At 47.2% G+C, this 26,107-nt stretch overlaps 1 protein-coding gene across 2 annotated transcripts in view; it reads right to left on the bottom strand.

The window, feature by feature from the left end:
* Nucleotides 1-1,233: 1,233 nt before the first annotated feature.
* dock8 (dedicator of cytokinesis 8) overlaps nucleotides 1,234-26,107 on the bottom strand; it is an 82,373-nt gene continuing 57,499 nt past the window's right edge. Inside the window, exons 24-47 of one of the 2 annotated variants that reach the window (XM_029716508.1) lie at nucleotides 25,371-25,463; nucleotides 25,127-25,273; nucleotides 24,829-24,942; nucleotides 24,439-24,594; nucleotides 23,811-24,129; nucleotides 23,347-23,498; nucleotides 21,596-21,778; nucleotides 21,324-21,450; nucleotides 21,062-21,146; nucleotides 20,781-20,877; nucleotides 19,600-19,734; nucleotides 19,348-19,500; nucleotides 11,488-11,646; nucleotides 11,196-11,296; nucleotides 10,633-10,825; nucleotides 10,198-10,341; nucleotides 9,636-9,767; nucleotides 9,348-9,482; nucleotides 9,133-9,219; nucleotides 8,587-8,823; nucleotides 8,279-8,422; nucleotides 6,746-6,852; nucleotides 4,690-4,860; nucleotides 1,234-1,864 (exon numbers count right to left, since the gene is read on the bottom strand). In XM_029716508.1, the coding sequence (XP_029572368.1) occupies nucleotides 1,813-1,864; nucleotides 4,690-4,860; nucleotides 6,746-6,852; nucleotides 8,279-8,422; nucleotides 8,587-8,823; nucleotides 9,133-9,219; nucleotides 9,348-9,482; nucleotides 9,636-9,767; nucleotides 10,198-10,341; nucleotides 10,633-10,825; nucleotides 11,196-11,296; nucleotides 11,488-11,646; nucleotides 19,348-19,500; nucleotides 19,600-19,734; nucleotides 20,781-20,877; nucleotides 21,062-21,146; nucleotides 21,324-21,450; nucleotides 21,596-21,778; nucleotides 23,347-23,498; nucleotides 23,811-24,129; nucleotides 24,439-24,594; nucleotides 24,829-24,942; nucleotides 25,127-25,273; nucleotides 25,371-25,463 (3,423 nt within the window). In that variant the 3' untranslated portion in view covers nucleotides 1,234-1,812. Of the gene's footprint in view, nucleotides 1,865-4,689; nucleotides 4,861-6,745; nucleotides 6,853-8,278; nucleotides 8,423-8,586; nucleotides 8,824-9,132; nucleotides 9,220-9,347; nucleotides 9,483-9,635; nucleotides 9,768-10,197; nucleotides 10,342-10,632; nucleotides 10,826-11,195; nucleotides 11,297-11,487; nucleotides 11,647-19,347; nucleotides 19,501-19,599; nucleotides 19,735-20,780; nucleotides 20,878-21,061; nucleotides 21,147-21,323; nucleotides 21,451-21,595; nucleotides 21,779-23,346; nucleotides 23,499-23,810; nucleotides 24,130-24,438; nucleotides 24,595-24,828; nucleotides 24,943-25,126; nucleotides 25,274-25,370; nucleotides 25,467-26,107 lie in introns of both variants that reach the window. The other variant, XM_029716507.1, reaches the window with a different exon arrangement.

Below are 26,107 nucleotides of genomic sequence, written 5' to 3'. Positions count from 1 at the left end.
GTGTGTCAGCAGTTCCTGCAAGAGGAAGGCATTGATGCTATGGACTGGCCCGCCCGTTCCCCAGACCTGAATCCAATTGAGCACATCTGGGACATCATGTCTCGCTCCATCCACCAACGCCACGTTGCACCACAGACTGTCCAGGAGTTGGCATATGCTTTAGTCTAGGTCTGGGAGGAGATCCCTCAGGAGACCATCCGCCACCTCATCAGGAGCATGCCCGGGCGTTGTAGGGAGGTCATACAGGCACGTGGAGGCCACACACACTACTGAGCCTCATTTTGACTTGTTTTAAGGACATTACATCAAAGTTGGATCAGCCTGTAGTGTGGTTTTCCACTTTAATTTTGAGTGTGACTCCAAATCCAGACCTCCATGGGTTGATAAATTGGATTTCCATTGATTATTTTTGTGTGATTTTGTTGTCAACACATTCAACTATGTAAACAAAAAAGTATTTAATAAGATTATTTCTTTAATTTAGATCGAGGATGTGTTGTTTTAGTGTTCCCTTTATTTTTTTGAGCAGTATATATATTTTGAGCAGTATATATAAGTTTTGACACACATATATATATATATATATATATATATACACACACACACACACACACACACATACATACATACATACATACATACACATATATATATATATATATCCAATACTGAGTGTGTACAAAACACTTGAAACTCTGTCCATGACATAGACTGATAAATTCAATCCAGGTAAAAGCTATGATCCCTTATGGATGTCACTTGTTAAATCCACTTCAATCAGTGTACATGATTGTGTATGTGTGCCATTCAGAGGGTGAATGGTCAAGACAATTTTTTAAAATGCCTTTGAACAGGTTATGGCAGTAGGTACCAGGCACACCCGTTTGAGTGCGCCAAGAACTGCAACGCTGCAGGGTTTTTCACGCTCAACAGTTTCCCGTGTGTATCAAGAACGGTCCACCATCCAAAGGACATCCAGCCAAATTGACACAACTGTGGGAAGCATTGGGGTCAACATGGGCCAGCATCCCTGTGAAAGGCTTTCGACACCTAGCCATGCCCCGACGAATTTTGCACTCAGGATGTTCTGAGGGCAAAATGGGGTGCAACTAAAAATTAATGTTTTGTACACTGAGTATATATAAAATATAGCATTACGAGTTAAATGGGGAGTTCTATTTTTACAGTGTGAGAGTCTATAGAGTTGCACACATACAAGTGCAAGTCCAGAAGGGCTTTTGCAGAGAACAGAGTGATTTATCGTCAGTCATTTAGTATGAGTCAGATTTCATGCATTCCTTATCAGGACACTTACAAAAAGAAAACATGTTCCATTGTATTGTGGTGCACGGGCACACACATACACACACACACACACAGTCCCTGGCCCTGCAAAGACCTTAATGTGAGACTTTTACCCTTCTTTCTCAAACCCACAGCAGTTTGCAGCATCGTTAGGACTCACAGTAAATCACAGAACTCGGGAGAACTAGCAATATGAAAAAAACTGGTAAATGCCAAATTTGCTAAATATTGCACATTACCTGCTACGTAATGTGCTCATTATGGTCTCACACAACGTATTTGTGCTTCTTGTAAAAAAAAAAAGAAGAAACAACAAGCAATGACATTGTATTGCAATGTTGTGTTGATTCAGACATGATTGTAAGTCCTCCATTGTGTAATCATGTGTGTACTGCTCTTCCATGGTGAAGGAGGACTACTAGATCCCTTCTCCTCTTCTTCTACTTTTACAGCATCCTTTCTTCCCCGGCCTCTGGAGATTCTCTCAGATAGATAAATCTGTCCTTCTCAGGAGTTTTCCTCCGGGGCTCTGCGGAAACTGAGCCGTTTGATGGAATCTCTTTGAAGGGGACAGCATAGAAGGAGAGGAGGTGACTGTTTAATTACATTTGCATAGTGGAATAGGCAACATTAAAAAAAATAATACACAGCAACTGTCACATTCAGACAGAAGCAAACCGCACTGTTGATAAGATGAACATTCAATTCAATTAAGCATTCTTATGAAACAGATTCAGGTATCAATGGTGTTCCAAATGGAACGCTAGTCCTTATGTAGCGCACAACTTTTGACCAGGGCCCACAGGTATCTGTTCAAAAATAGTGCACTAAATAGGGAATAGGGTGGCATTTGGGACATAACCCAAACATTTCCCCCTCACATTTGGTCCCAACTGGACTCAACCCTGCATGGCACACTTTGATAATGCGTTACCTGTAGTTGTTTACCCACACCCGCCCGCAATTGCTAATAACCCATCCGCCCGACTATATGTGATAAAGTGGAAATGTGAGGCTCGCACCCAATCCTAACCCGCAAATATAGAAAATGTGCTGTAGGCATTTCTATCAAACAATGTAAGCTACGTTTTGGTCCCATTGTAACACAGCTGGTTACTACCTGCCACACCGCAGAAAAATGGTGGTATATGTAAGTGGCATGTGGGTTCCCCTATTGTCAACAACTCGGGTCTTTGACTTGGTCGTTGACCAATACGTTTTCCTCAATGGAAGGATAGAGAATTCGTGTAGTAAGTGATATTTAAGTGGTATGAGGGACTTTGTTCATTCCAGGATCTTAAAAGACAGTTTTAAATCTACCTGCCTTATAATTTTTCTTTTATTTACGGCTTAGGTCTGCCCTTAGGGCTCATGGTGTACCTTGGAAGTCAGCTTTGATGCTACATCCTACAGATTGAGTTTAACAAAGGGTCTAGTTTCCAAAATGTATCAAAATGTCAACTTCTTATAAACCTCTTCCTCTTGATACTTTATGGTAAAGTGATCTTCCAGGTATGGCTCAATGTTTTAGTTGCAGTGCAACGGAAGCCTCCACACTCACTCTCTATCCGTCAATGGATCCTCAATTTTTGGGATGTAATTTATACGGAGCTGTCTACCGCTCGCATTCATGGAGCTGAAGAAGGCACTTTGAACCAATGGCTTCTTGCCTGCTGAAACACTTCATGATGTATGTGCTGCTTAGATGTTTGTAATTTTAGTCGTTTTTATTTAGAACCATGCATGTTTATTTAATTTGATCCCTAAAACGACGTTGAAGGCAGCTTATGGTAGAGACATTGACATTCCATTTTCTGGCAACAGCTCTGGTGGACATTTCTGCAGTAAGCATTCCAATTGCAAACTTGAGACATCTGTGGCATTGCGTTGTGTGACATAACTGCACATTTTAAAGTGGTCTTTTATTGTCCCCAGCACAAGGTGCACCTGTGTAATGATCATGCTGTTTATTCAGCTTCTTGATATGCCACACCTGTCAGGTCAATGGATTATCTTCACAAATGAAAAATGCTCACTAACAGGTATGTAAACACATTTGTGCACAACATTTCAGCAAAATAAGCTTTTTGTGCATTTGGAAAATTTCAGGGATTTTTTATTTCAGTTCATGAAACATGAGACCAACACTTTACATGTTGCATTTATAATTTTGCTCAGTGTAGCTATGTTTCTGCTTATACTGTATTTTCTGATATTTTAGTAGGCTATTTGTTAGTCAACTTAGTCTATAATTAGATATATGCAGCTTTTCTGTCATTATATATGGCCTTGAAGACTAAATAAACCATTGCTCACCAGAATAATGTCATAAATGATTGAATGAATGCTTCAATCTAGTTGACATCGGTAAAGTGCTCTGTCATCTCCGCTTCTTTCGCGGAGCAAAGACTTTTAGGGACTGGGAAAAAATCCAATAACTAACCCCAAAAATGTGAAAGATTTTCTGTTTCAAATCTCCAAATGACATCAGTTTGATTGATTGTCAGGAAATACTAAGCTGTGAAGACGACCCAACATGTTTCTGATAGTATTTCAAGCCACATAAAATATGCATCCAGGCCGAACTGAAATCTTATCAGATTTTATGATAATGATGGCACCTCTACATACGGTCCCCAAATGCACATTCGCATTCTCTCAAAATGCTGAAAGAAAGAAATCTTATTTCTCTCCTCCTGTTCCCGAGTCAAAATGTTTTTGGTGTATCATTTTACTGCAATAAATGCTTAATTCTGCAGGAGTTCTATGTGAGAGGTTATAGACCTACAGTCAGTGTCCAGATTCCAGTTTCCATTTAACCCACCTGAACAGTAGACTACAGTTCCCTTGACGTGCATTAGACCTATTTGAAGTCCCCGTCTTGTGACTGTGGTATTTGTATAGCGGCTCACAATCAATACATAACATAGCCAGCACTGCTATCATCCTCTTTTACCACAAATCTTTCCCAAACATTACCTTTCTGGCCCTCCCTTCTCTTTATCTTCAACTCTCCATTTTGCAGCTTTACGCGTTGTCCTTTTTGCCTCAGTGGATCAATGTTCACTTTTTCTGCCTGTTCCCAAAAGCGGTTTCGCAATTGGTGTGTAGGTTATTTGGCTCGCGTAAAGTTAGGCCCTAAAGCTTAGGTTTATGCCCTAATGGCATAGCCCAAAAATAATTAAAGGAAAATGTAAACATAGCCTATAGATATAAATTGCACAATAATTGTACAATTTAGATTTAGTTTTATATCTTTACTCAACCGACCGCTACCCACCCGCCCTTCATCCACACAATATTTCATGACCCTAAACCCGCCCGCCCCACAGACACAACCGCAGGGACTGCGGGTTAGGAGTCAACCCTCGCAGCACTAGTTACCTGTTCTCCAAGCGTGGTTTGATGATGGGTTTGTAGAGCTCGGGTATCTTCCGCTCCAGCATGGGCCGCAGGTTCTCTCTGAGACGGTTGTAGTTCTTCTTCAGCTCCTGCTGGTACTCCTTCTGGTCCATCGTGATCAGGTGCTTGTTCTTCTCCACAGCCTCACCACACCTACAGAGGAACAGGGGGGGGGGGGGGGGGAGACCTACTATAGGCTGTGTCTCAATAGTCTCCTCTCATCTCCTCCTGAAAAGTCATTTCAGGTCAGTAATCTTTATGGAGGACTTTCTGATTATTTGTCAGAGTAAATTCATTTAATTTCCTTATTTTCTATAAACGGATTCCAGTTCATTTCCTGAGCTAACAATGTGACTGACATGGGTTTGACCCCAAATCTGTTCACATTGAAATGTAGAAATGTTTTCACCTTATTAAAACAACCCCTGTGTGTCCATCTGTATTTGATTTGGGCTTTCTCTGAGCCTCGCCTCTTTACTACAGGAATGCTCAAGGAAGAAATGTGTCTTGTAGTACTGTGCTGAGAGTGGCAGGGAGTAGAGTGACCGATGACCAAACAAACTAGCCTGAGGTTGAACCTCATTTCAGAGAACAGGGTCATGCCTACATTCACAATTACAACATGCATAATGGGCGACAGACTAACGAGGCATAGGGAAATGGAAAGACGAGGATGCTTAAAAAAAACACATGGTTGCACTTATCTCTCCCTTTTAGTGCAAGTAATACGGAAAATGTAATCTAACAGTATACGGTAAATGCATAGGGACTGCTGGAAAGACGGGGGAAAACAAAAGCATTTAAAAAACCTTCAATGTGCTGATGTGTAGCTACTACTGTAGCTAGCAGCCATCGCCCTTCCAGCGCAAATAGCAGGATGATAAGTGGATACTATAAAGGAGCTCGTGCCAGCTTGCATGGATTATGGAAGAAAATAAACATTTTTGAAATTACGGTAAATATTTGCCAGCCTGCTTGCAGGAATCAAGGCAGTTGGAATGTGGCATGATGGTTCCAAAATGAAAGCCACCTTTCGGAGGCAAACGATATGTTCCCACGCGAGGCACACACACTCGCACACAGGGACACACAGACACACACCCTGGACCAAATAACCACATCGCCTGCCTCATTCGTTTAGACGCTTGGTTTAAATTATTTGTAAAATATTCTAAATAAAATTTAACTCCCCAGGCAACAATAAAACTGTTCCATTCAAAACCAAATGCAGCTGAATGATATTAAAGGGAAAACAACTTCTATTCATATGCCCAACGGGAAATGAAATACCTTGTTGTGTTGTATTAAATCATGTTTTAGTTACCTGTCTAGCTTCCTTTAGTATCACCGATGAATGTATTCCAGTAATAACACATTACCAAGACTGAGATGCTGTGTGTGCATACAGCAGCTGGTTTTACTGTCATTCGCTTGCTTTTCTATTTCCACCATGCGACAGTACTATTTTAGAAAGTGTCCTTTTGTATTTACACGATGCGACAGTACTATTTTAGAGAAAGTGTCCTTTTGTATTTCCACCATGCGACAGTACTATTTTAGAGAAAGTGTCCTTTTCTATTTCCACCATACGACAGTACTATTTTAGAGAAAGTGTCCTTTTGTATTTCCACCATGCGACAGTACTATTTTAGAGAAAGTGTCCTTTTGTATTTCCACCATGCGACAGTACTATTTTAGAGAGTGTCCTTTTCTATTTCCACCATACGACAGTACTATTTTAGTGTCCTTTTCAATTTCCACCGTGCGACAGCACTATTTTAAGTGTCCTTTTCTATTTCCACCATGCGACAGTACTATTTTAGAGAGTGTCTGTGCTTCAAGACACCACTAAAACCATTAACGGCAGAAATGTATATTCCACCAAATACTGTATTCGTGCCAGAACTGATAACGAGTGCACACTTTGGGGAAAAGATTAGCGAATCGGACTGCAGCCAAAGCAAGTCAGGGTTTCTTAGCTCTCATTGGCTGGCTGGCGAGCCATGGGTTTCTCTGTGCTGTTTGGTTTGGCTCTCACCTCATTATGAACTCTTTGAAACACAAGCGCAGTTTGTTGTGGTGACGGAAGAGCTTGGGGTCCGCTGGGATCTCATTCAGAAAGACCTGGGCCACCTCCAATGGTCCCTACACAGACAGACAGACGGGAGGGAGGGAGGTAGGGAGGGAGGGAGGGAGGGGGAGAGGGAGAGAGCGAAGGACAGAAGGAAAACAGAGGAAGAAGATGGTATAAAAGAGGAAGACGGAGAGAGGGAGGAGTGGGAGGAAGAAAGTGTGTGTGAGTGTGGATGATGAATGCCTTGCTTTCAGTAGAGGAAACTACTTCCTAACAGACGGCTTAATAATGCCCGTGTCCCGAATGACACTACTTTTGACCAGAGCTTCATATATTCATAGGCCATAAGGAACGGGGTGCCATATGAGACACAGCCAATGTGTCCAAAGGCCACGATGTTCAGCCAAGAGATCAGATGAGAGACCCTGATTGGCCTGCTGTGTGGCTAATGTCACCCCGAACCCTGCCTACAAGCAGCCATTTTGGCTCACATTCTTTCCCTCTCCGGGATCTTGTTATTCTAACTTCTATTCATCATGAAACCACTGCACATTCGCGTGACACCGGGTCACGCCAGGCATAGCAAACGAGCCCTGACGAGCATTCTATGCAGGTGCTAGGCTAGGGCCTGGACAGACAGACGGACGGACCGACGGACATAGAGGGGAACCGTGCCTCTCGACTGATTAGGCCCAGGGCTGTGTTTGTTTATGGACGGCGTGAACATTAAGGTTGCGTATACAGTCAGCAGGTGAAAGCAGGGGTTGCTGTCAGATTAGACTATCCAAGAGAAAGCTGGGGCCTGATGTTGTAACTACATCATTACTCTAGCGTTTAGCCAACATTTGACGGGAGCTGTAAGCCATCAGATCAAAGGGTTTCCGTGTTTAGCACAGACATGAAAGGAGAGGTTGTGAATGAAGGTTTTAAATGAATCAGCAGAGGCACTGTACAGACGATGTTAGGATTGAACCGGACTCTTTGATGTGTCACGTCTCCCACCTGCTGTTTATCATCACGTTAACTTACAAGACTGGATGTTTCCTCTAGATTCAGGAGGATTCAGGAGAATCCAAAACGATTGCCTACTATATACACTCTGCTATATACACTCTACTATATACACTCTGCTATATACACTCTGCTATATACACTCTGCTATATACACTCTGCTATATACACTCTGCTATATACACTCTGCTATATACACTCTGCTATATACACTCTGCTATATACACTCTGCTATATACACTCTGCTATATACACTCTACTATATACACTCTACTATATACACTCTGCGAACCACTTCAGTCGGCTTTTCACACTTGTTTTTGTCTTTGGTTTGTTGTGTGGAGTTGAAGAGTAACTTTCAATAACTGAGTAACAGCAATAAGTCGGCAATAGCTCCATGTTAAACTGCAAACGCGGGGAGAGAAAAGGCGAGAGGCAAGAAAAAGACTCCTTTCTTAGGGGCCTAAGACAGGTGGCCGGAGGTACCTGGTTGACGGTGGCTCCCACAGAGCCCTGTAGAAGCATCTGGAGCATCTTAGCATCGGGCTGCTCCCTGTGTGTGGCTACCGCTAACTCCCTGGTCTTCTTCTGCATGTCCTCGATGGCCACCTCAATGGGAGTCAGGTCAAACTGGAGATGGGAGGAGGGGGGGATGAAAGGGGGGGGGGGGGGGGTGCGAGTTAGATTTGGAGAGATAAAATATCAGTCTTTTTGCCTAAAAGTCAGTAACGATCGAAAGGCAAAGAGGAACCCAGGCATTGAGAAGCTGTATACGCTTAGTTCCACCAGCATACCTCTTCTTTCTGGATGACGTTGATGCGTGTCTTGATGTAGGGAAAGGCGTGCATGGTGGTGAGGATGGTCTTCCTCTTGTACTGCTCGTTGAGCTCGCCGCGCGGCCGCCCGGCCTTGGTGAAGGGCGTGGTGTACATGAAGCGACGCAGGTTGAAGTTCTTCTCAAAGTTGGTCAGGCGGTTTTTCATCTCATAATCGTCAAAGAAGGGCTCCACATAGGTGATCTGGATGTAGGCCTGGGGAGGGGGAAGAAAGAAAGAAAGAGAGAAAGAGAAAGAGAAAGAGAGAGAAAGAGAAAGAGAAAGAGAGAAAGAGAGAGAGAGAGAGAGAGAGAGAGAGAGAGAGAGAGAGAGAGAGAGAGAGAGAGAGAGAGAGGGGGAGAGAGAGAGGGGGAGAGAGAGAGGATGTAAATGAAGAGATGCATCTTGTTGTTTGGGAAGGTTCTACGCAATAATTTGACATATGCAAGTCAGAGAAGATAGTCAAACGGGACTCAGCAGTAATGACTTGGTGTTGACTTGGTAGTGTAGTGTCGTGTACTGTACCTTGTTGGCATCCAGTTTGCTCCTGTCTATGTCTTTCGAGTCTTTGATCATCTCCAGGGCATCTCCAAAACACTGACTGTAGAAGTTCTACAACAGCAATGCATACAGTATGAATAGATTCAGTACTTATATCCTTACAGTAAAAGCATACACACAATGGTGCACACACACACACACACATCCTCACAAACACACACTCTCTCTCGCTCTCTCACCTCCAGTCTGTGGGATATCTCTGGCAGGTGGGTGATCCCTGGCTCCTTGTAAACAAACTCTCGTTCGTCCAGGTCTCCAAACTTGGCCCCGTAAAACCCCACTCGGAAATATGTCCCAAACATCCTCTTATGGCCCTGGGACGACAAGAGAAACACATGAAAGAGACTCAGTAGTGTGTATAAAAAATGCTATTTTCATTGTAAGCATTTCACCATAATTGAAAACACTTCATTAGTACTGTGGATGTAAGCCCTTCATAAACGGTAGTCCGTGCGGCTTATCTGTACCTTCTGAATGATGTTGTCGAAGGCTCTCTGGAGTTTGTGGTGAGCGGAGCCCAGCTCCCGGAAATCTCTGTGAGCCTCCAGGACAGGCATAATGATCTTGTACACCTCATTCACTGCCTCATAAAGACCACCCTGAAAACAACAGCAACGACACTCACTCACAGCCTACACTACATGGCCGAACGTTTGCGGACACCTGATCGTCGTACGTCTCATTCCAAAGTCAAGGGCATTAACATGGAGTTGGTGTCCCCTTTGCTGCTATAACAGCTTCCACTCTTCTAGGAAGGCTTTCCACTAGATGATGGAATATTGCTGCGGGGACTTGCTTCCATTCAGCCACAAGAGCGTTAGTGAGGTCGGGGCACTGATGTTGGGCGATTAGGCCTGGCCCGCAGTCGGCGTTCCAATTCATCCCAAAGGAGTTCGATGGGGTTGAGGTCATTTAAAAAGGGGCGTCCACATACTTTTGGCCATGTAGTGTACTATTGTTTATGTAAGTGCAGCAGTACCATTATTTAGCATGGGCATGTCCTCCACTCAGTGTGTGTGTGTGACGTACCTGGCTGAAGAGTTCTGCCGCCTGCTCCAGTAAGACCACCATTCCACCGGTGGTGAAGTAACGCCCTGAACAGACTCCGTCTTCGTCTGGGGACAGGACGTCATCGGACACTGCCGACTCCTCCAGAACGTTGGGAGAGATGTCCTGCACAACCAATCAATCAATCAATCAATCAACCAACCAATCAATCGCTCATCCAGCGCGGTCCAAAAGGAATGACTAACAAATCAGACTCATCCAGCGTATTACCAACCAATCAAGTACTACTGATATAGCGTTTTTTTTTTTACTAAAACATTTGTCACAAAGCGATTAACCAAGATAGCAGCCAAACAATCAATATATTACGTTTTCAGTGTACAGTTTCCCCTTCTGGCCACAGTCAACATACCGACATTCCTGAATCAGTATTGTGTGTTTGTGCGCGTACAGCACCTGAAAGGTGACACTGCCCACAGGTAGGTATTTGTGGTCCTCCAGCATGCTGAGGTATTCAGCCACCAGGGCTGCAGCGTGGACCAGACACATGGCCGACTCTGTGAAACACTTCCTGTTCTTGTGTTTCTCCGCCATGTTCTGCAGCCAGGTCAACCTCAGGTCAGGCGACGTCTGGTAACCCTTTGCTATCCTGGAGACAGAGGGAGGGAGGAAGTGGGTGAGTGATGCTGAATTCTTGCCCCCTGAGGAGGGCTGGCGGTCAGTTTTAGGTAGCCTAGCGTAAATTGAAGCTTTAACGGCCTTTTACAGATGCAGAATGTAAGCAGATGACACGTGCACTGAGAGAGTACGCGTTCACACCCACGCAACCTGCATGTATTTACTGTACATACACAAACCCAGATCACTGTACCAAACTGCCACAGCGTGGTTTCCATAGTGAGGAACAAACAAGAGGAGAAACAACCAAACCACGGAGACATAGACCCAGGAGCACAACACGCACAGAGACATAAAGCAGGAGTCTGTTTGTGTGTGTATGTGTGTGTGTGTGTGTGTACCTATACATGAGGTCCATGAGCATCTCTGGGTCTTCTTGGAACTCTCTCATCTTCACCGTGTCTGACAGGATACTGTTCAGGTTCCTCAGCAGCTCATCAACCTACACACACACACACACACACACACACACACACACACACACACACACACACACACACACACGCACACACACACACACACACACACACACACACACACACACACACACACACACACACAGGGGCTGGGGTTGATATCAACATGTTTGTGAATGGCATTACCGCAGTCTGTGTGTGCGAACGTGTGTGTTACCTGCGAGGGAAGAGGTGTGTTCTGCATCTCTGTGTCCTCCTCGGCATAGGCCAGTATGGTGCGTAGGGACCTGCGGAGGTACTCCTCATGGAAGTCCTCCGACTTCCCCACCAGAGAGGCTAGAGACATGGTCACCTGCATCTTCACCCGGGAGAAGTTCTGCACGGCGAGGGAGAGGGACTGACATGAACATCTAGGGTCGAGCTAGTCCGCATCCCAAAAGAGCACCGCTTTTCCCTACATAGCGCACTACTTTGGGCCCCGGTCAAAATGAGTGCGCTATATAGGGAACAGGGTGCTCTTTGAGAGGCAGATCACGCCTCGCCTTCAGGCGAGTGCTGCTGCATACATAGACGGGGGACCTGTTATGTAGCCCCTCTGTGACAGTCATTTCTGAGGGGTGGATTTGACAGGGAGGAGGCCCATCCTCAGTATCAGGGCTTAGAGTGGAGGGTATGTAGGTATTTTATTAGGATCCCCATTAGCTGTTGCGATATTATATCTCTGATTCCAGTGAAGAGCAAGACGTTCCACTCTGTTCTGGGCCAGCTGCAGTTTTCCTAGTCCTTCTCTGCAGCACCTGACCTTATGACTGGGCAATAATCACCATATGATAAAACTAGAGCCTGCAGGACCTGCTGTGTGGAGTGTGACGTCTAAAGAGCAAAGCAGCTCTCTATTACAGACAGACCTCCCCCATCTTTACAACCATCGATCCATTTGTTTAGACCATGACAGTTTACAATCCAAGGTAACAAGGTCATTTAAGTCTCCTCAACTTGCTCAACAGCCACATTATAAACGACCCGATTCAGCTGAGGTCTAGAACTTTCGGGAATGCTTCGTACCAAATACAAGACTTTTAGTTTTAGAGATGTTCAGGACAGTAACACAGGCTAACATTACAGTTTTACTAGCATGGCTGGCTGTATTCATAAAAGCGAGCTATAAAAATAACATTAAAGAATGATATGACATTGCTCAGTCGTGTATTGGCTAATAAAGTAGACTTTGGGGTTGTAAATATTCCCCTTTAAGTGTCTGTTGGTCTACTACTTTCACACCTCTGTGTGACTGTCTCTGTCTGTCTATCTAGGTCTCTGTCTGTCTAGGTCTCTGTCTGTCTAGGTCTCTGTCTGTCTAGGTCTATGTCTGTCTAGGTCTAGGTCTGTCTAGGTCTAGGTCTGTCTAGGTCTGTCTAGGTCTGTCTAGGTCTAGGTCTAGGTCTGTCTAGGTCTGTCTAGGTCTCTGTATGTCTAGGTCTCTGTATGTCTAGGTCTCTGTATGTCTAGGTCTCTGTATGTCTAGGTCTCTGTATGTCTAGGTCTCTGTATGTCTAGGTCTATCTAGGTCTGTCTAGGTCTCTGTCTGTCTAGGTCTATCTAGGTCTCTGTATGTCTAGGTCTATCTAGGTCTGTCTAGGTCTCTGTCTGTCTGTCTGTCTGTCTGTCTAGGTCTGTCTAGGTCTGTCTAGGTCTCTGTCTGTCTAGGTCTATCTAGGTCTCTGTATGTCTAGGTCTATCTAGGTCTATCTAGGTCTGTCTAGGTCTCTGTCTGTCTAGGTCTCTGTCTAGGTCTCTGTCTGTCTAGGTCTCTGTCTAGGTCTCTGTCTGTCTAGGTCTCTGTCTAGGTCTCTGTCTAGGTCTCTGTCTAGGTCTGTCTAGGTCTCTGTCTAGGTCTCTGTCTAGGTCTGTCTAGGTCTGTCTAGGTCTGTCTAGGTCTCTGTCTGTCTAGGTCTATCTGGGTCTGTCTAGGTCTCTGTCTGTCTAGGTCTATCTAGGTCTCTGTATGTCTAGGTCTATCTAAGTCTATCTAGGTCTCTGTATATCTAGGTCTATCTAGGTCTGTGTCTGTCTAGGTCTCTGTCTGTCTGTCTAGGTCTAGGTCTCTGTCTGTCTAGGTCTATCTAGGTCTGTCTAGGTCTCTGTCCGTCTAGGTCTGTCTAGGTCTCTGTCCGTCTAGGTCTATCTAGGTCTCTGTATGTCTAGGTCTCTGTATGTCTAGGTCTGTCTAGGTCTCTGTCTGTCTGTCTGTCTAGGTCTCTGTCTGTCTGTCTGTCTAGGTCTCTGTCTGTCTATCTAGGTCTCTGTCTGTCTATCTAGGTCTCTGTCTGTCTATCTAGGTCTCTGTCTGTCTATCTAGGTCTCTGTCTGTCTATCTAGGTCTCTGTCTGTCTATCTAGGTCTCTGTCTGTCTGTCTAGGTCTCTGTCTGTCTGTCTGTCTAGGTCTCTGTCTGTCTGTCTAGGTCTCTGTCTGTCTGTCTAGGTCTCTGTCTGTCTGTCTAGGTCTCTGTCTGTCTGTCTGTCTGTCTGTCTAGGTCTCTGTCTGTCTGTCTAGGTCTCTGTCTGTCTGTCTAGGTCTCTGTCTGTCTGTCTGTCTGTCTGTCTAGGTCTCTGTCTGTCTGTCTGTCTGTCTGTCTGTCTGTCTGTCTAGGTCTCTGTCTGTCTGTCTAGGTCTCTGTCTAGGTCTCTGTCTGTCTAGGTCTCTGTCTGTCTGTCTGTCTGTCTGTCTGTCTAGGTCTCTGTCTGTCTGTCTAGGTCTCTGTCTAGGTCTCTGTCTGTCTAGGTCTCTGTCTGTCTGTCTGTCTGTCTGTCTGTCTGTCTGTCTGTCTGTCTGTCTGTCTGTCTGTCTGTCTGTCTGTCTGTCTCTGTCTGTCTGTCTGTCTAGGTCTCTGTCTGTCTGTCTGTCTGTCTAGGTCTCTGTCTGTCTGTCTGTCTGTCTAGTTCTCTGTCTGTCTGTCTGTCTAGGTCTCTGTCTGTCTAGGTCTATGTCTGTCTAGGTCTAGGTCTGTCTAGGTCTAGGTCTGTCTAGGTCTGTCTAGGTCTGTCTAGGTCTAGGTCTGTCTAGGTCTGTCTAGGTCTGTCTAGGTCTCTGTATGTCTAGGTCTCTGTATGTCTAGGTCTCTGTATGTCTAGGTCTCTGTATGTCTAGGTCTCTGTATGTCTAGGTCTATCTAGGTCTGTCTAGGTCTCTGTCTGTCTAGGTCTATCTAGGTCTCTGTATGTCTAGGTCTATCTAGGTCTGTCTAGGTCTCTGTCTGTCTGTCTGTCTGTCTGTCTAGGTCTGTCTAGGTCTGTCTAGGTCTGTCTAGGTCTCTGTCTGTCTAGGTCTATCTAGGTCTCTGTATGTCTAGGTCTATCTAGGTCTATCTAGGTCTGTCTAGGTCTCTGTCTGTCTAGGTCTCTGTCTAGGTCTCTGTCTGTCTAGGTCTCTGTCTAGGTCTCTGTCTGTCTAGGTCTCTGTCTAGGTCTCTGTCTAGGTCTGTCTAGGTCTGTCTAGGTCTGTCTAGGTCTCTGTCTGTCTAGGTCTATCTGGGTCTGTCTAGGTCTCTGTCTGTCTAGGTCTATCTAGGTCTCTGTATGTCTAGGTCTATCTAAGTCTATCTAGGTCTCTGTATATCTAGGTCTATCTAGGTCTGTGTCTGTCTAGGTCTCTGTCTGTCTGTCTAGGTCTAGGTCTCTGTCTGTCTAGGTCTATCTAGGTCTGTCTAGGTCTCTGTCCGTCTAGGTCTATCTAGGTCTCTGTATGTCTAGGTCTCTGTATGTCTAGGTCTGTCTAGGTCTCTGTATGTCTAGGTCTGTCTAGGTCTCTGTCTGTCTGTCTGTCTAGGTCTCTGTCTGTCTGTCTGTCTATCTAGGTCTCTGTCTGTCTATCTAGGTCTCTGTCTGTCTATCTAGGTCTCTGTCTGTCTATCTAGGTCTCTGTCTGTCTATCTAGGTCTCTGTCTGTCTATCTAGGTCTCTGTCTGTCTATCTAGGTCTCTGTCTGTCTATCTAGGTCTCTGTCTGTCTATCTAGGTCTCTGTCTGTCTATCTAGGTCTCTGTCTGTCTATCTAGGTCTCTGTCTGTCTATCTAGGTCTCTGTCTGTCTGTCTAGGTCTCTGTCTGTCTGTCTAGGTCTCTGTCTGTCTGTCTATGTCTCTGTCTGTCTGTCTAGGTCTCTGTCTGTCTATCTAGGTCTCTGTCTGTCTATCTAGGTCTCTGTCTGTCTATCTAGGTCTCTGTCTGTCTGTCTAGGTCTCTGTCTGTCTGTCTAGGTCTCTGTCTGTCTGTCTAGGTCTCTGTCTGTCTGTCTAGGTCTCTGTCTGTCTGTCTAGGTCTCTGTCTGTCTGTCTGTCTAGGTCTCTGTCTGTCTGTCTGTCTAGGTCTCTGTCTGTCTGTCTAGGTCTCTGTCTGTCTGTCTGTCTGTCTAGGTCTCTGTCTGTCTGTCTAGGTCTGTCTGTCTAGGTCTCTGTCTGTCTGTCTAGGTCTCTGTCTGTCTGTCTAGGTCTCTGTCTGTCTGTCTGTCTGTCTAGGTCTCTGTCTGTCTGTCTAGGTCTCTGTCTGTCTGTCTGTCTGTCTAGGTCTCTGTCTGTCTGTCTGTCTGTCTGTCTGTCTAGGTCTCTGTCTGTCTGTCTAGGTCTCTGTCTAGGTCTCTGTCTGTCTAGGTCTCTGTCTGTCTGTCTGTCTGTCTGTCTGTCTGTCTAGGTCTCTGTCTGTCTGTCTAGGTCTCTGTCTGTCTATCTAGGTCTCTGTCTGTCTATCTAGGTCTCTGTCTGTCTATCTAGGTCTCTGTCTGTCTATCTAGGTCTCTGTCTGTCTATCTAGGTCTCTGTCTGTCTATCTAGGTCTCTGTCTGTCTGTCTAGGTCTCTGTCTGTCTGTCTAGGTCTCTGTCTGTCTGTCTAGGTCTCTGTCTGTCTATCTAGGTCTCTGTCTGTCTATCTAGGTCTCTGTCTGTCTATCTAGGTCTCTGTCTGTCTATCTAGGTCTCTGTCTGTCTATCTAGGTCTCTGTCTGTCTGTCTAGGTCTCTGTCTGTCTGTCTAGGTCTCTGTCTGTCTGTCTAGGTCTCTGTCTGTCTGTCTAGGTCTCTGTCTGTCTGTCTGTCTAGGTCTCTGTCTGTCTGTCTGTCTAGGTCTCTGTCTGTCTGTCTGTCTAGGTCTCTGTCTGTCTGTCTAGGTCTCTGTCTGTCTGTCTGTCTGTCTAGGTCTCTGTCTGTCTGTCTAGGTCTCTGTCTGTCTGTCTGTCTGTCTAGGTCTCTGTCTGTCTGTCTAGGTCTCTGTCTGTCCTGTCCTGTCCTGTCTAGGTCTCTGTCTGTCTGTCTGTCTGTCTGTCTGTCTAGGTCTCTGTCTGTCTGTCTAGGTCTCTGTCTAGGTCTCTGTCTGTCTGTCTGTCTGTCTGTCTGTCTAGGTCTCTGTCTGTCTGTCTAGGTCTGTCTAGGTCTCTGTCTGTCTAGGTCTCTGTCTGTCTGTCTGTCTGTCTGTCTGTCTGTCTGTCTGTCTAGGTCTCTGTCTGTCTGTCTGTCTGTCTAGGTCTCTGTCTGTCTGTCTGTCTGTCTAGGTCTCTGTCTGTCTGTCTGTCTAGGTCTCTGTCTGTCTAGGTCTCTGTCTGTCTGTCTGTCTGTCTGTCTGTCTGTCTGTCTGTCTGTCTGTCTGTCTGTCTTGGTCTCTGTCTGTCTGTCTGTCTGTCTTGGTCTCTGTCTGTCTGTCTGTCTGTCTTGGTCTCTGTCTGTCTGTCTGTCTGTCTGTCTGTCTTGGTCTCTGTCTGTCTGTCTGTCTGTCTGTCTTGGTCTCTGTCTGTCTGTCTGTCTGTCTGTCTGTCTGTCTGTCTGTCTGTCTGTCTGTCTGTCTTGGTCTCTGTCTGTCTGTCTTGGTCTCTGTCTGTCTGTCTGTCTGTCTGTCTGTCTGTCTGTCTGTCTGTCTGTCTGTCTGTCTGTCTGTCTGTCTTTCTGTCTGTCTGGGTCTCCGTCTGTCTGTCTGGGTCTCCGTCTGGGTCTCCGTCCGTCTGTCTGGGTCTCCGTCCGTCTGTCTGGGTCTCCGTCCGTCTGTCTGGGTCTCCGTCCGTCTGTCTGGGTCTCCGTCCGTCTGGGTCTCCGTCCGTCTGTCTGGGTCTCCGTCCGTCTGTCTGGGTCTCCGTCCGTCTGTCTGGGTCTCCGTCCGTCTGTCTGGGTCTCCGTCCGTCTGTCTGGGTCTCCGTCCGTCTGTCTGGGTCTCCGTCCGTCTGTCTGGGTCTCCGTCCGTCTGTCTGGGTCTCCGTCCGTCTGTCTGGGTCTCCGTCCGTCTGTCTGGGTCTCCGTCCGTCTGTCTGGGTCTCCGTCCGTCTGTCTGGCTCTCCGTCCGTCTGTCTGGGTCTCCGTCTGTCCGGGTCTCCGTCTGTCCGGGTCTCCGTCTGTCCAGGTCTCCGTCTGTCCAGGTCTCCGTCTGTCCAGGTCTCCGTCTGTCCAGGTCATGTCCCTCTCTCTCCAGGTCTCCGTCTGCCTAGGTCTCCGTCTGCCTAGGTCTCCGTCTGCCTAGGTCTCCGTCTGTCCAGGTCATGTCCCTCTCTCTCCAGGTCATGTCCCTCTCTCTCCAGGTCATGTCCCTCTCTCTCCAGGTCATGTCCCTCTCTCTCCAGGTCATGTCCCTCTCTCTCCAGGTCATGTCCCTCTCTCTCCAGGTCATGTCCCTCTCTCTCCAGGTCATGTCCCTCTCTCTCCAGGTCATGTCCCTCTCTCTCCAGGTCATGTCCCTCTCTCTCCAGGTCATGTCCCTCTCTCTCCAGGTCATGTCCCTCTCTCTCCAGGTCATGTCCCTCTCTCTCCAGGTCATGTCCCTCTCTCTCCAGGTCATGTCCCTCTCTCTCCAGGTCATGTCCCTCTCTCTCCAGGTCATGTCCCTCTCTCTCCAGGTCATGTCCCTCTCTCTATCCTTCTTCTTCTTTCTAGGTCAGTCCAGTTGTTATTAAGGGTGTCACAGTCTCTTCCAGGTAATGGAAGGCTTAACCCTGACATGGTTGTGTGTGTGTGTGTGTGTGTGTGTGTGTGTGTGTGTGTGTGTGTGTGTGTGTGTGTGTGTGTGTGTGTGTGTGTGTAACCCCATCTATCGCCACCATCAGCAGCAAAGCGGGAAACGATCTCCCATTAGCTGCGACATAATCACCTATGGATCATCTCTACGGCCCCATTCTGTTAAACCCAATGTGGAGCCAGGGCCTAAGCGGCCATCACTGGCATTGATACAAAGTGTGTGTATATGTGTGTGTGTGCGCGTGTTGTCCTTGTGTGGGGGGGCTCTGAGTGATGACCTCACTCCTTCTCCTTTCCCTTTCCACTATTTGTCATCCCCATCTCCCCTACCCTCTCTCCATCTCTCCACCATCATCCCGAAAGATGGCCTCTCTTCAACTCTGCCCTGGCAATCCATCAAAAACTCTCACCATCCTCCCTCCTCTCTTTCACTCGTTCCCTTCGTATCAATGTCCTCCCTGGAAAAACCATGGTCTCTTTCGCTAGGAACCGAACTGAAGACAATGGAGCGACACCGGATGGGGACAACCTGAACCTGTCCAATAAGAAACTTGTGGCAACAAGCTTGGCCACGTTTTGCAACGGTGTGCGCTAATGAATATGACCCCTGCTTCATGGTTTTATTTAGATGCTAAATGGGATATGGAGAGAAGGTGAGAGGGGGATGAAAACAAAGAGTGGGTGAAGGAGATCCTTCACGTCACGGCTACGGAGGTTGTTTGAACCAGAAGAAACAGAAGAAACAGAAGGGGTAAAGGTCATTCACTCTGAATTTGAGATTGCGCCAAGAGGGGAGAAGATCAGGTGACCTTCTTTCCTTCTCTCTCCCTCCCTCCCTCCCACGCGCCGTCTCCTTCTCACCTCCAGCTCTCCCTTTTTCTAACTCGCACATTACTTACAGAAAGGCAGGGACACAGGGGTTAGACAGTGACATATCTCCCTGTTCACTTCTCACTACCCAGAAACACATCACTCAGCAAATGTCTCTCCCGAGCTCAAAATAGACATGGAAAAGACATTAAAGCTGGGTGGTGGAGGAAAACGGATGAGACGGAATCAGTGTGCGTGCGTGCGTGCGTGCGTGCGTGCGCTCACGTTGGCCGAGCTGAAGCTGCATCTCATGATGAGGTATAGGGTAGCGCAGGCCTGGCTTCTGTTTCCATCCTCGTGGCTGCTACAGTACTGGAGAACCTTCTGGCACAGGTCTGCACACTGCTCGGCTTCCTCTTCAAACAACAGGTCACCAAACTACACACACACAATACTGTCAGTATACAAACACACACGCAGCACACAAACACACACAATACTGTCAGTACATATCGTGTGTACACACACACACCCTACCTTGACGATGAGCGCTCGGAGCGTGCTGAAGCAGTGAGACAGGAAGGTTGTACTCTGGTTGCAGGTGAGACAGTGTAGCAACACCCTCAGTACTCCGCCCACGACACTGTCCTTACAGTCAGCCAACGGAACAGCCTGTACGGGAGACAGACTGTCATGACAACCAACCACAAGTGAGAGAAAGAATACGGTCAGCCAATGGAACTAGAGAGGACTTTGTGACGTAGGACGTGTTCGAGAGAGTATCAAATTCGTAAAGCATTGTGGGTATATGGTGACAGACTGATCTACAAATAATCGGCCGTTGTTAAGGATTAAAGGCCATTTGTAAAACAGTCGGTCTGCAGTCGTCAATCTCAAACACAACGAGAGAGAGAGAGAGAGAGAGAGAGAGAGAGAGAGAGAGAGAGAGGGAGAGAGGAGGAGAGAGAGAGAGGGGAGAGAGAGAGGGAGGAGTGAGAGGGACGAGAGGTTTGAGACCTGAGGAGTGAGAGAGAGAGAGTAAAGGCGAAGAGAATTGAGGGGGTAGAGAGTGACAGAGGAGGGACATGAGGAGGAGAGAGAGGGGACGGGAGAGAGGATGAGAAGAGAGGGGAGGAGTATGAGAGAAGAAGAGCGGACTGCGACTAGGCGAGTGGTCAGCAAAACAAGAGGAGGAGAGAGAGGAGAGAGCATGTGGGTATAGGGACAGATGACACAAATAAAGGAGGAGGGAAAGGAGTAAAACAGCGGAGAGAGAGAGACAGAGAGAGAGAGAGAGAGAGAGAGGAGAGGAGCGAGAGAGAGGAGAGGAGAGAGAGAGAGAGTGGAGGGAGAGAGAGGAGAGAGAGAGAGAGAGGAGAGAGAGAGGAAGAGAGAGAGGAGAGGAGAGAGAGAGAGGAGAGGAGAGAGAGAGAGAGAGAGAGAGGAGAGAGAGAGAGAGAGAGAGAGAGAGAGAGAGGAGAGAGGAGAGAGAGAGAGAGGACTTTGTGACGTAGGACGTGTTCGAGAGAGTATCAAATTCGTAAAGCATTGTGGGTATATGGTGACAGACTGATCTACAAATAATCGGCCGTTGTTAAGGATTAAAGGCCATCTGTAAAACAGTCGGTCTGCAGTCGTCAAGAGAGAGAGAGACAGAGAGGACAGGAAAGACCGAAGAGGACGGAAGAAAGAAGAACAAGGGAGAGAGATGCTGGGACCTGTACTATGGTCTCCAGTAGGTCCAGGACAATGAGGTTGGACTCAGTAGCCAAATTCCCACTGATTAGAGCCTCCTGGTCCAGCTCTGCTTTCGTTCTGAGGGTAAAATGGCACAAGGATGAGACCACTTTCTGCGTCTATGGGTTCTCTTCCTTGACATTGTCAGGCAGTGTCTTGTGAAGACAATTGGTCTTCTGCGCCATAGTTACCAGGAGAGATGAGTAATACATGTTTGGAAGAATTGCGTCTGTACCCGTGTGTGTGTGTGTGTCTAACTCACTTGTCTTGTCTGTCGTTGGTCTGCCTCCACTGCGTCAGGTCTTTCCTCCAGCGTAGGTTCTCTCTCTGACCTGCGCGGTCACTTCCTGTCCGGGTCAAAGGGTCAGGGGTAAGAAGGCTGGCAGGCTCTCGTTCAATCAAAAAGCAGCCTAGGAGTACCATCCTCCCCTTTCCAGCTGCTCTTCAGGAGATGTACTTAGAAGACGTGTACTGTGCACGTAGCTACTTCTGACCAATCAGAGAGAGTAGTGGGTGGGACTGACCTCCAACCCGGCGCATCATTTCCCCCCGTGCTCCGATGCCCCTCAGTAGGGAGTCCTCCAGCTGCATCTTGGCCTGCTGGGACTTCTGTAAGGCCTGCGTGCTCACCTTATCACTGCTCTGCTTCCCCTGCACCACACACACACACACACACACACACACACACACACAAATGCAGAGGCATGCACACACACACAGTGAGAGATATACATTTCCATCATATTTACACAAATGAATGATGTATGTACTCCATGCAGGGCGCAGACATTCTTACCCTGTACTCAAAGCAGGAAACACAGATGGTGAGTAGTTCTAGCAGTCTGTTGAGCTGTGCTGAGGGCATGTCCACAGTCCAGCGCTGGATCAGACTCCTCTCAGCGTTCTTCATCACCCACAGGAAACACAGCAGCAGGTTACGACTGGTCTCTGCTGACAGGGTGGCCACGGCCTTAGCAGACTGGTAGAGGAGAGAGACAGAGTTATACTACTATAGGAAACACACAGGGTGGCCACGGCTTTAAGGCTTTTGAAGACTGAACCATTTCAGCCATCTTATGCAACAGTTTTGCCGTTCCAGACACAATCTCCACAACGTGGGCAAATTCTTATGTCGTAAACGATTGTCGGACGTCTTGGCTCGTTCAGGCTGACAGGGCCAACGTCTGCCGCGCAGCTAGGTGCTATCGTAGGCTCTGACAAAGTTCGAGCAGTGGTCCGAATTTTGTTGCCTTAATCGTGTAGTGTGGCTGGTGCTACGAGCCAATCCCGGTGACTGACCAATAGGAACACAGACGGCACTGAGCATACACACCACAATACGATTATTGTGAAGTCAGATTGATATAGGCCTAATAGTTCGATGTAAACGTTTAGCCATTTCCCATAATCATCTTGGTACATGACACATCTGAAATCAGGCTACCTGATGGGATACTGTTAATGCACAAAACGGGCAATCAAAATAAAACGCTCATTTCAAGTTTGCACATACTTTCCGTAAAAAAATGTATAACTCACTTCACTCGCGCATTAAGCATAGAGTGGGTCTTGCACCGCCAGCGCTGGGCACATGCGCAGGTCCGATACACCGCCGCCGTTGCCGTAGCCCATGTCGGCCTGACGTGGCCTAGCAAGCCAATCGCAGAACGTGACGACAGAACTGGAGCAAAATCGTACAAACCTGGCCAGGTTGGCGTCAAGATTTCACATTTGGTAACATCGCGCGGTGGGAAGTGGTAATCGTAAAAGACTGAATCCGAAGGTACAGTCTGCAAAAAGGCCTTTAGCAGACTGGTAGAGGAAGGGGATTGGAGAGGTATACTTTAAAGTGGACAGATTCACTGCAATGTGATCGGCGATGTAGTGTGGCTTTACGGAGTCTCCTTTCGGAGTAAACAGGTGCTCCATCACACTAAGGGGGTTGAGTTTGATGAATACTTCACGTAGACCAGTCAGTCATCGATAGCATTGTGTATAGCATATATAGGGCACACGCTCATCTGGCACAGGCAAGTTATGAGAGGAGGGACAAGAGTGAAGGTGTTCAGTGGCGACGTTTGATGGATGTCTTGTGTTGCTCAGGTACAGCCCAGGTCACTTGTGATTATAATGCCTGCCCATAACGCATCTCCCGTGTGTGTGCGCGCGCGCGTGGGTGAACAAGAGAGAGAAAGAGAGAGAGAGAGCTGGCGTCTCAGAATGGATGGAGTGCGGGTGTGCATCTGACAGCTCATCAGTCTACCTCACAGCAGCACACCTGTTACAATGCACCCTTTGTGCATGAATACGCCAACAAACAGACAGACTGCTAGTCACAAAAACACAGAGCAATTATATAAATATCAAGTTTGTGGGCAAGGAATTGACTACTCTAATTGAAATGTTAATAAATCACTTTGATGCCGTTTGAAAAGCAAGCTTTCTCCAGGTCCGATTGGGAAAACTCAAAACATACAGTATGCGCTCGGAGGCGAAACGAGAAAGTCCCACTGATACGAAACCATAGCAACATTCCTACAGTCGTACCACAGACGCCATGGAAGGCAGGGCATTCCTCGCCAAGGTGTTGAAGGGGTTGCCGGCGATCGCCATGGCAATAGACTGATTGATGGGCGTGACGTTGTCGGGGTCTTCGTCTGATCCACCCGTCTTGTTCTTCCCTCCGCGAGCCTCGGACACTACAGACACACACAAGGGTCAATTACTTTAAAAAAAAGTAGTTTCAAGTTTTATTTAGACAGATTAGAAGTTACTAAAGGGTTACACAGAGGTAGAGAGGGGAGAAAGTCGAAAGGGTCGTCTCCGGTGGGGAGAGGCATATTTGTTGAGAGCGGCGATTGTCACCAGCCACGGCTCTGCACCAAACACTCCCAAAACACCGTTCACATAAACCCAGTTCCAAACCAATCAACCAATTCCTTAGCCAGTGTACATTAAGTGCCAATGGGTAGGGTCTAGGGGTGGATACGGAATGCGGCCAAGGCCAGTACCTGTGAAGTCCAGGTAGTTGATGGAGTCAATGATGATGCCCACCAGGGGGAGGTAGAGAGTGGCCACCTTGGCCCTGACCTCTGGCTGGGCACAGCGCTGGTCCAGGTCATGGGCACACAGCAGACTGTAGGTGGCGTTGATGGCCTTCCTCTGGACCTTACCCCTGTGTGTGTCTACTGACCCCTCTGACTCCATGTCCAGAGCAGCGCTGAGCTCGGTGAGCAGTAGACCAGTAAGGTAGTGCTGCTGTTTAAACTCCTGAGACAGATCAAACAGCCCCAGGATCCTCTGCTCCTGGAAACTACATGAACTGGAGCTCTGCAGAGAGAGATGGGGGGGGGAGAGATGGGGACGAGAGCGAGAGAGAGAGAGAGAGACAGGGGGAAAGAGAGATGGAGAGAGAGACAGGGGGAAAGAGAGATGAAGAGAGAGAGAGAAAGAAGGAGAGAGAGGTGGGCGAGAGAGAGCGAGAAGGAGAGAGCAAGAGGTGGGAAATGAAACGACAAAGAGAGAAAGAGCACTTCACGCAACAACACTTTCCTCAACAACACACCATAACCTCAAATCCCAAAGCCAGGTGAGTGCTGTGGACTGGCCAATAGGAATTTGACTGACATGCAGACTGACCTGTGAGGAGATGGATGGGCATGGGGAGGCGGGTTCGGAGGCGGGACTACTGAAGTAAAGGCTGAGGTTGAGGTAGTGCTCATGACTGCACAGGATACGCAGGAACTCCAATCGTATACCGATCATGGTTGGCATGGAAATGCTCTTTGCCGACATCTGGAAACAACCAATCAAAAAGGTTACGGCAGGTCACACGGTCAAGGTCAGGTTAAGTTATTGACATGGGATATGGTCAGCGACATGGAAATAGAGTCTAGAATTGGTCACCTCTTCGTAGTTATGCTGAAGCAACTTCCTGTCGGTAACTACCGCGTAACTACTATCTTTTGTTGCGTCACTTAAAATAGGACGGTAGAATACTGTGGTTAGGAAGTGTTTTGTGGTAGTGACCTGGTTGCAGTAGTTTTTGACCAGGATGAAGACGAAGCCTCGGTCCATGAGAGACAGCAGGTCATACAGGAAGAAGGCAAGGCTGATGTTGACCTTCTCTGCCTGCTCCATCTCCTAACAAAAACAACAAACAAACAGTTGATTTTCAGTTAATACCAGCCAACTATCTCCCTAGAGACACAAGATCAAACATTTTATTTGTATTTGTATTAAAATTAGTATTGGAAGTTAAGTGATGATTTGATAAATTGAGTCTACAGAAAGTGCTAGCGTATATAAATGAGACACTGCTATTAACCTTCTGTTTGACCAGGATGGTCCCGATCTCGGCGGTAACCACAGAGACGATGGTGGTGATGTCATCTTTGAAGCGGTCTGAGAAGCGGCTCCTGCGAGGGACGTTCTGCTTCTCCAGCTGAGACACATGCTGGGCCATGCTCTTCACCTGGACACACACACACACTTTTTCTTGTCGTCCATGAACAACTCCATTAAGCAAAACGCGCTACGGCTATATTGTAAAATATATTGTACACACGTACCAGCAGTTCAAAGAAGAACCAGGCGTATTTGTATGCATTCTCTCTGCAGACTCCCGTGCTGACCACCATCTGTAGAGCCAACTCTTCATGGAACTGCTGTCAGAGAAACACAGAGCCTTGGGTTACTACCACCACTAATACAGTAGTGTCTGGTAACCTACATGTAGAATACAGCGTACTCTTTATAAGAACCACATCCATCCAGACTATCTCAGTGTTACGTCTTATGAGCAAAATACCACCGTAATGTTAGCTAGCTAGATAGAGAGATAGAGAGATAGACACTGAGACAGGCACATTGTAGCTGGTGGCTACAATCCTCAGTTCAACACAAACCAGAGCTAGCCAATCCACTGTGACCCCAGCCAGGGAAACCAGAGCTAGCCAATCCACTGTGACCCCAGCCAGGGAAATCAGATACACCGTTTCAAGGGAAGGGTCTGGTCTGTGTCTGAATCTTGGCTTAGGAAGTCCACCAAAAACTGTGAAATCTTCATCCCTAACTACAACGTTTTCAGACAAGATAGAACGACCAAAGGGGGCGGTGTTGCAATCTACTGCAGAGATAGCCTGCAGTGTTCTGTCCTGCTATCCAGGTCTGTACCCAAACAATTTGAACTTCTACTTTTAAAAATCCACCTCTCCAAAAACAAGTCTCTCACCGTTGCCGCCTGCTATAGACCCCCCTCAGCCCCTAGCTGTGCTCTGGACACCATATGTGAACTGATTGCCCCCCA

Source organism: Salmo trutta, chromosome 27 (assembly GCF_901001165.1).
Source record: "Salmo trutta chromosome 27, fSalTru1.1, whole genome shotgun sequence".
Classification (NCBI taxonomy): Eukaryota; Metazoa; Chordata; class Actinopteri; order Salmoniformes; family Salmonidae; genus Salmo; species Salmo trutta.
Note: the sequence above shows the minus strand (reverse complement) of the source record. Positions and strands in the feature narration are given on the sequence as shown.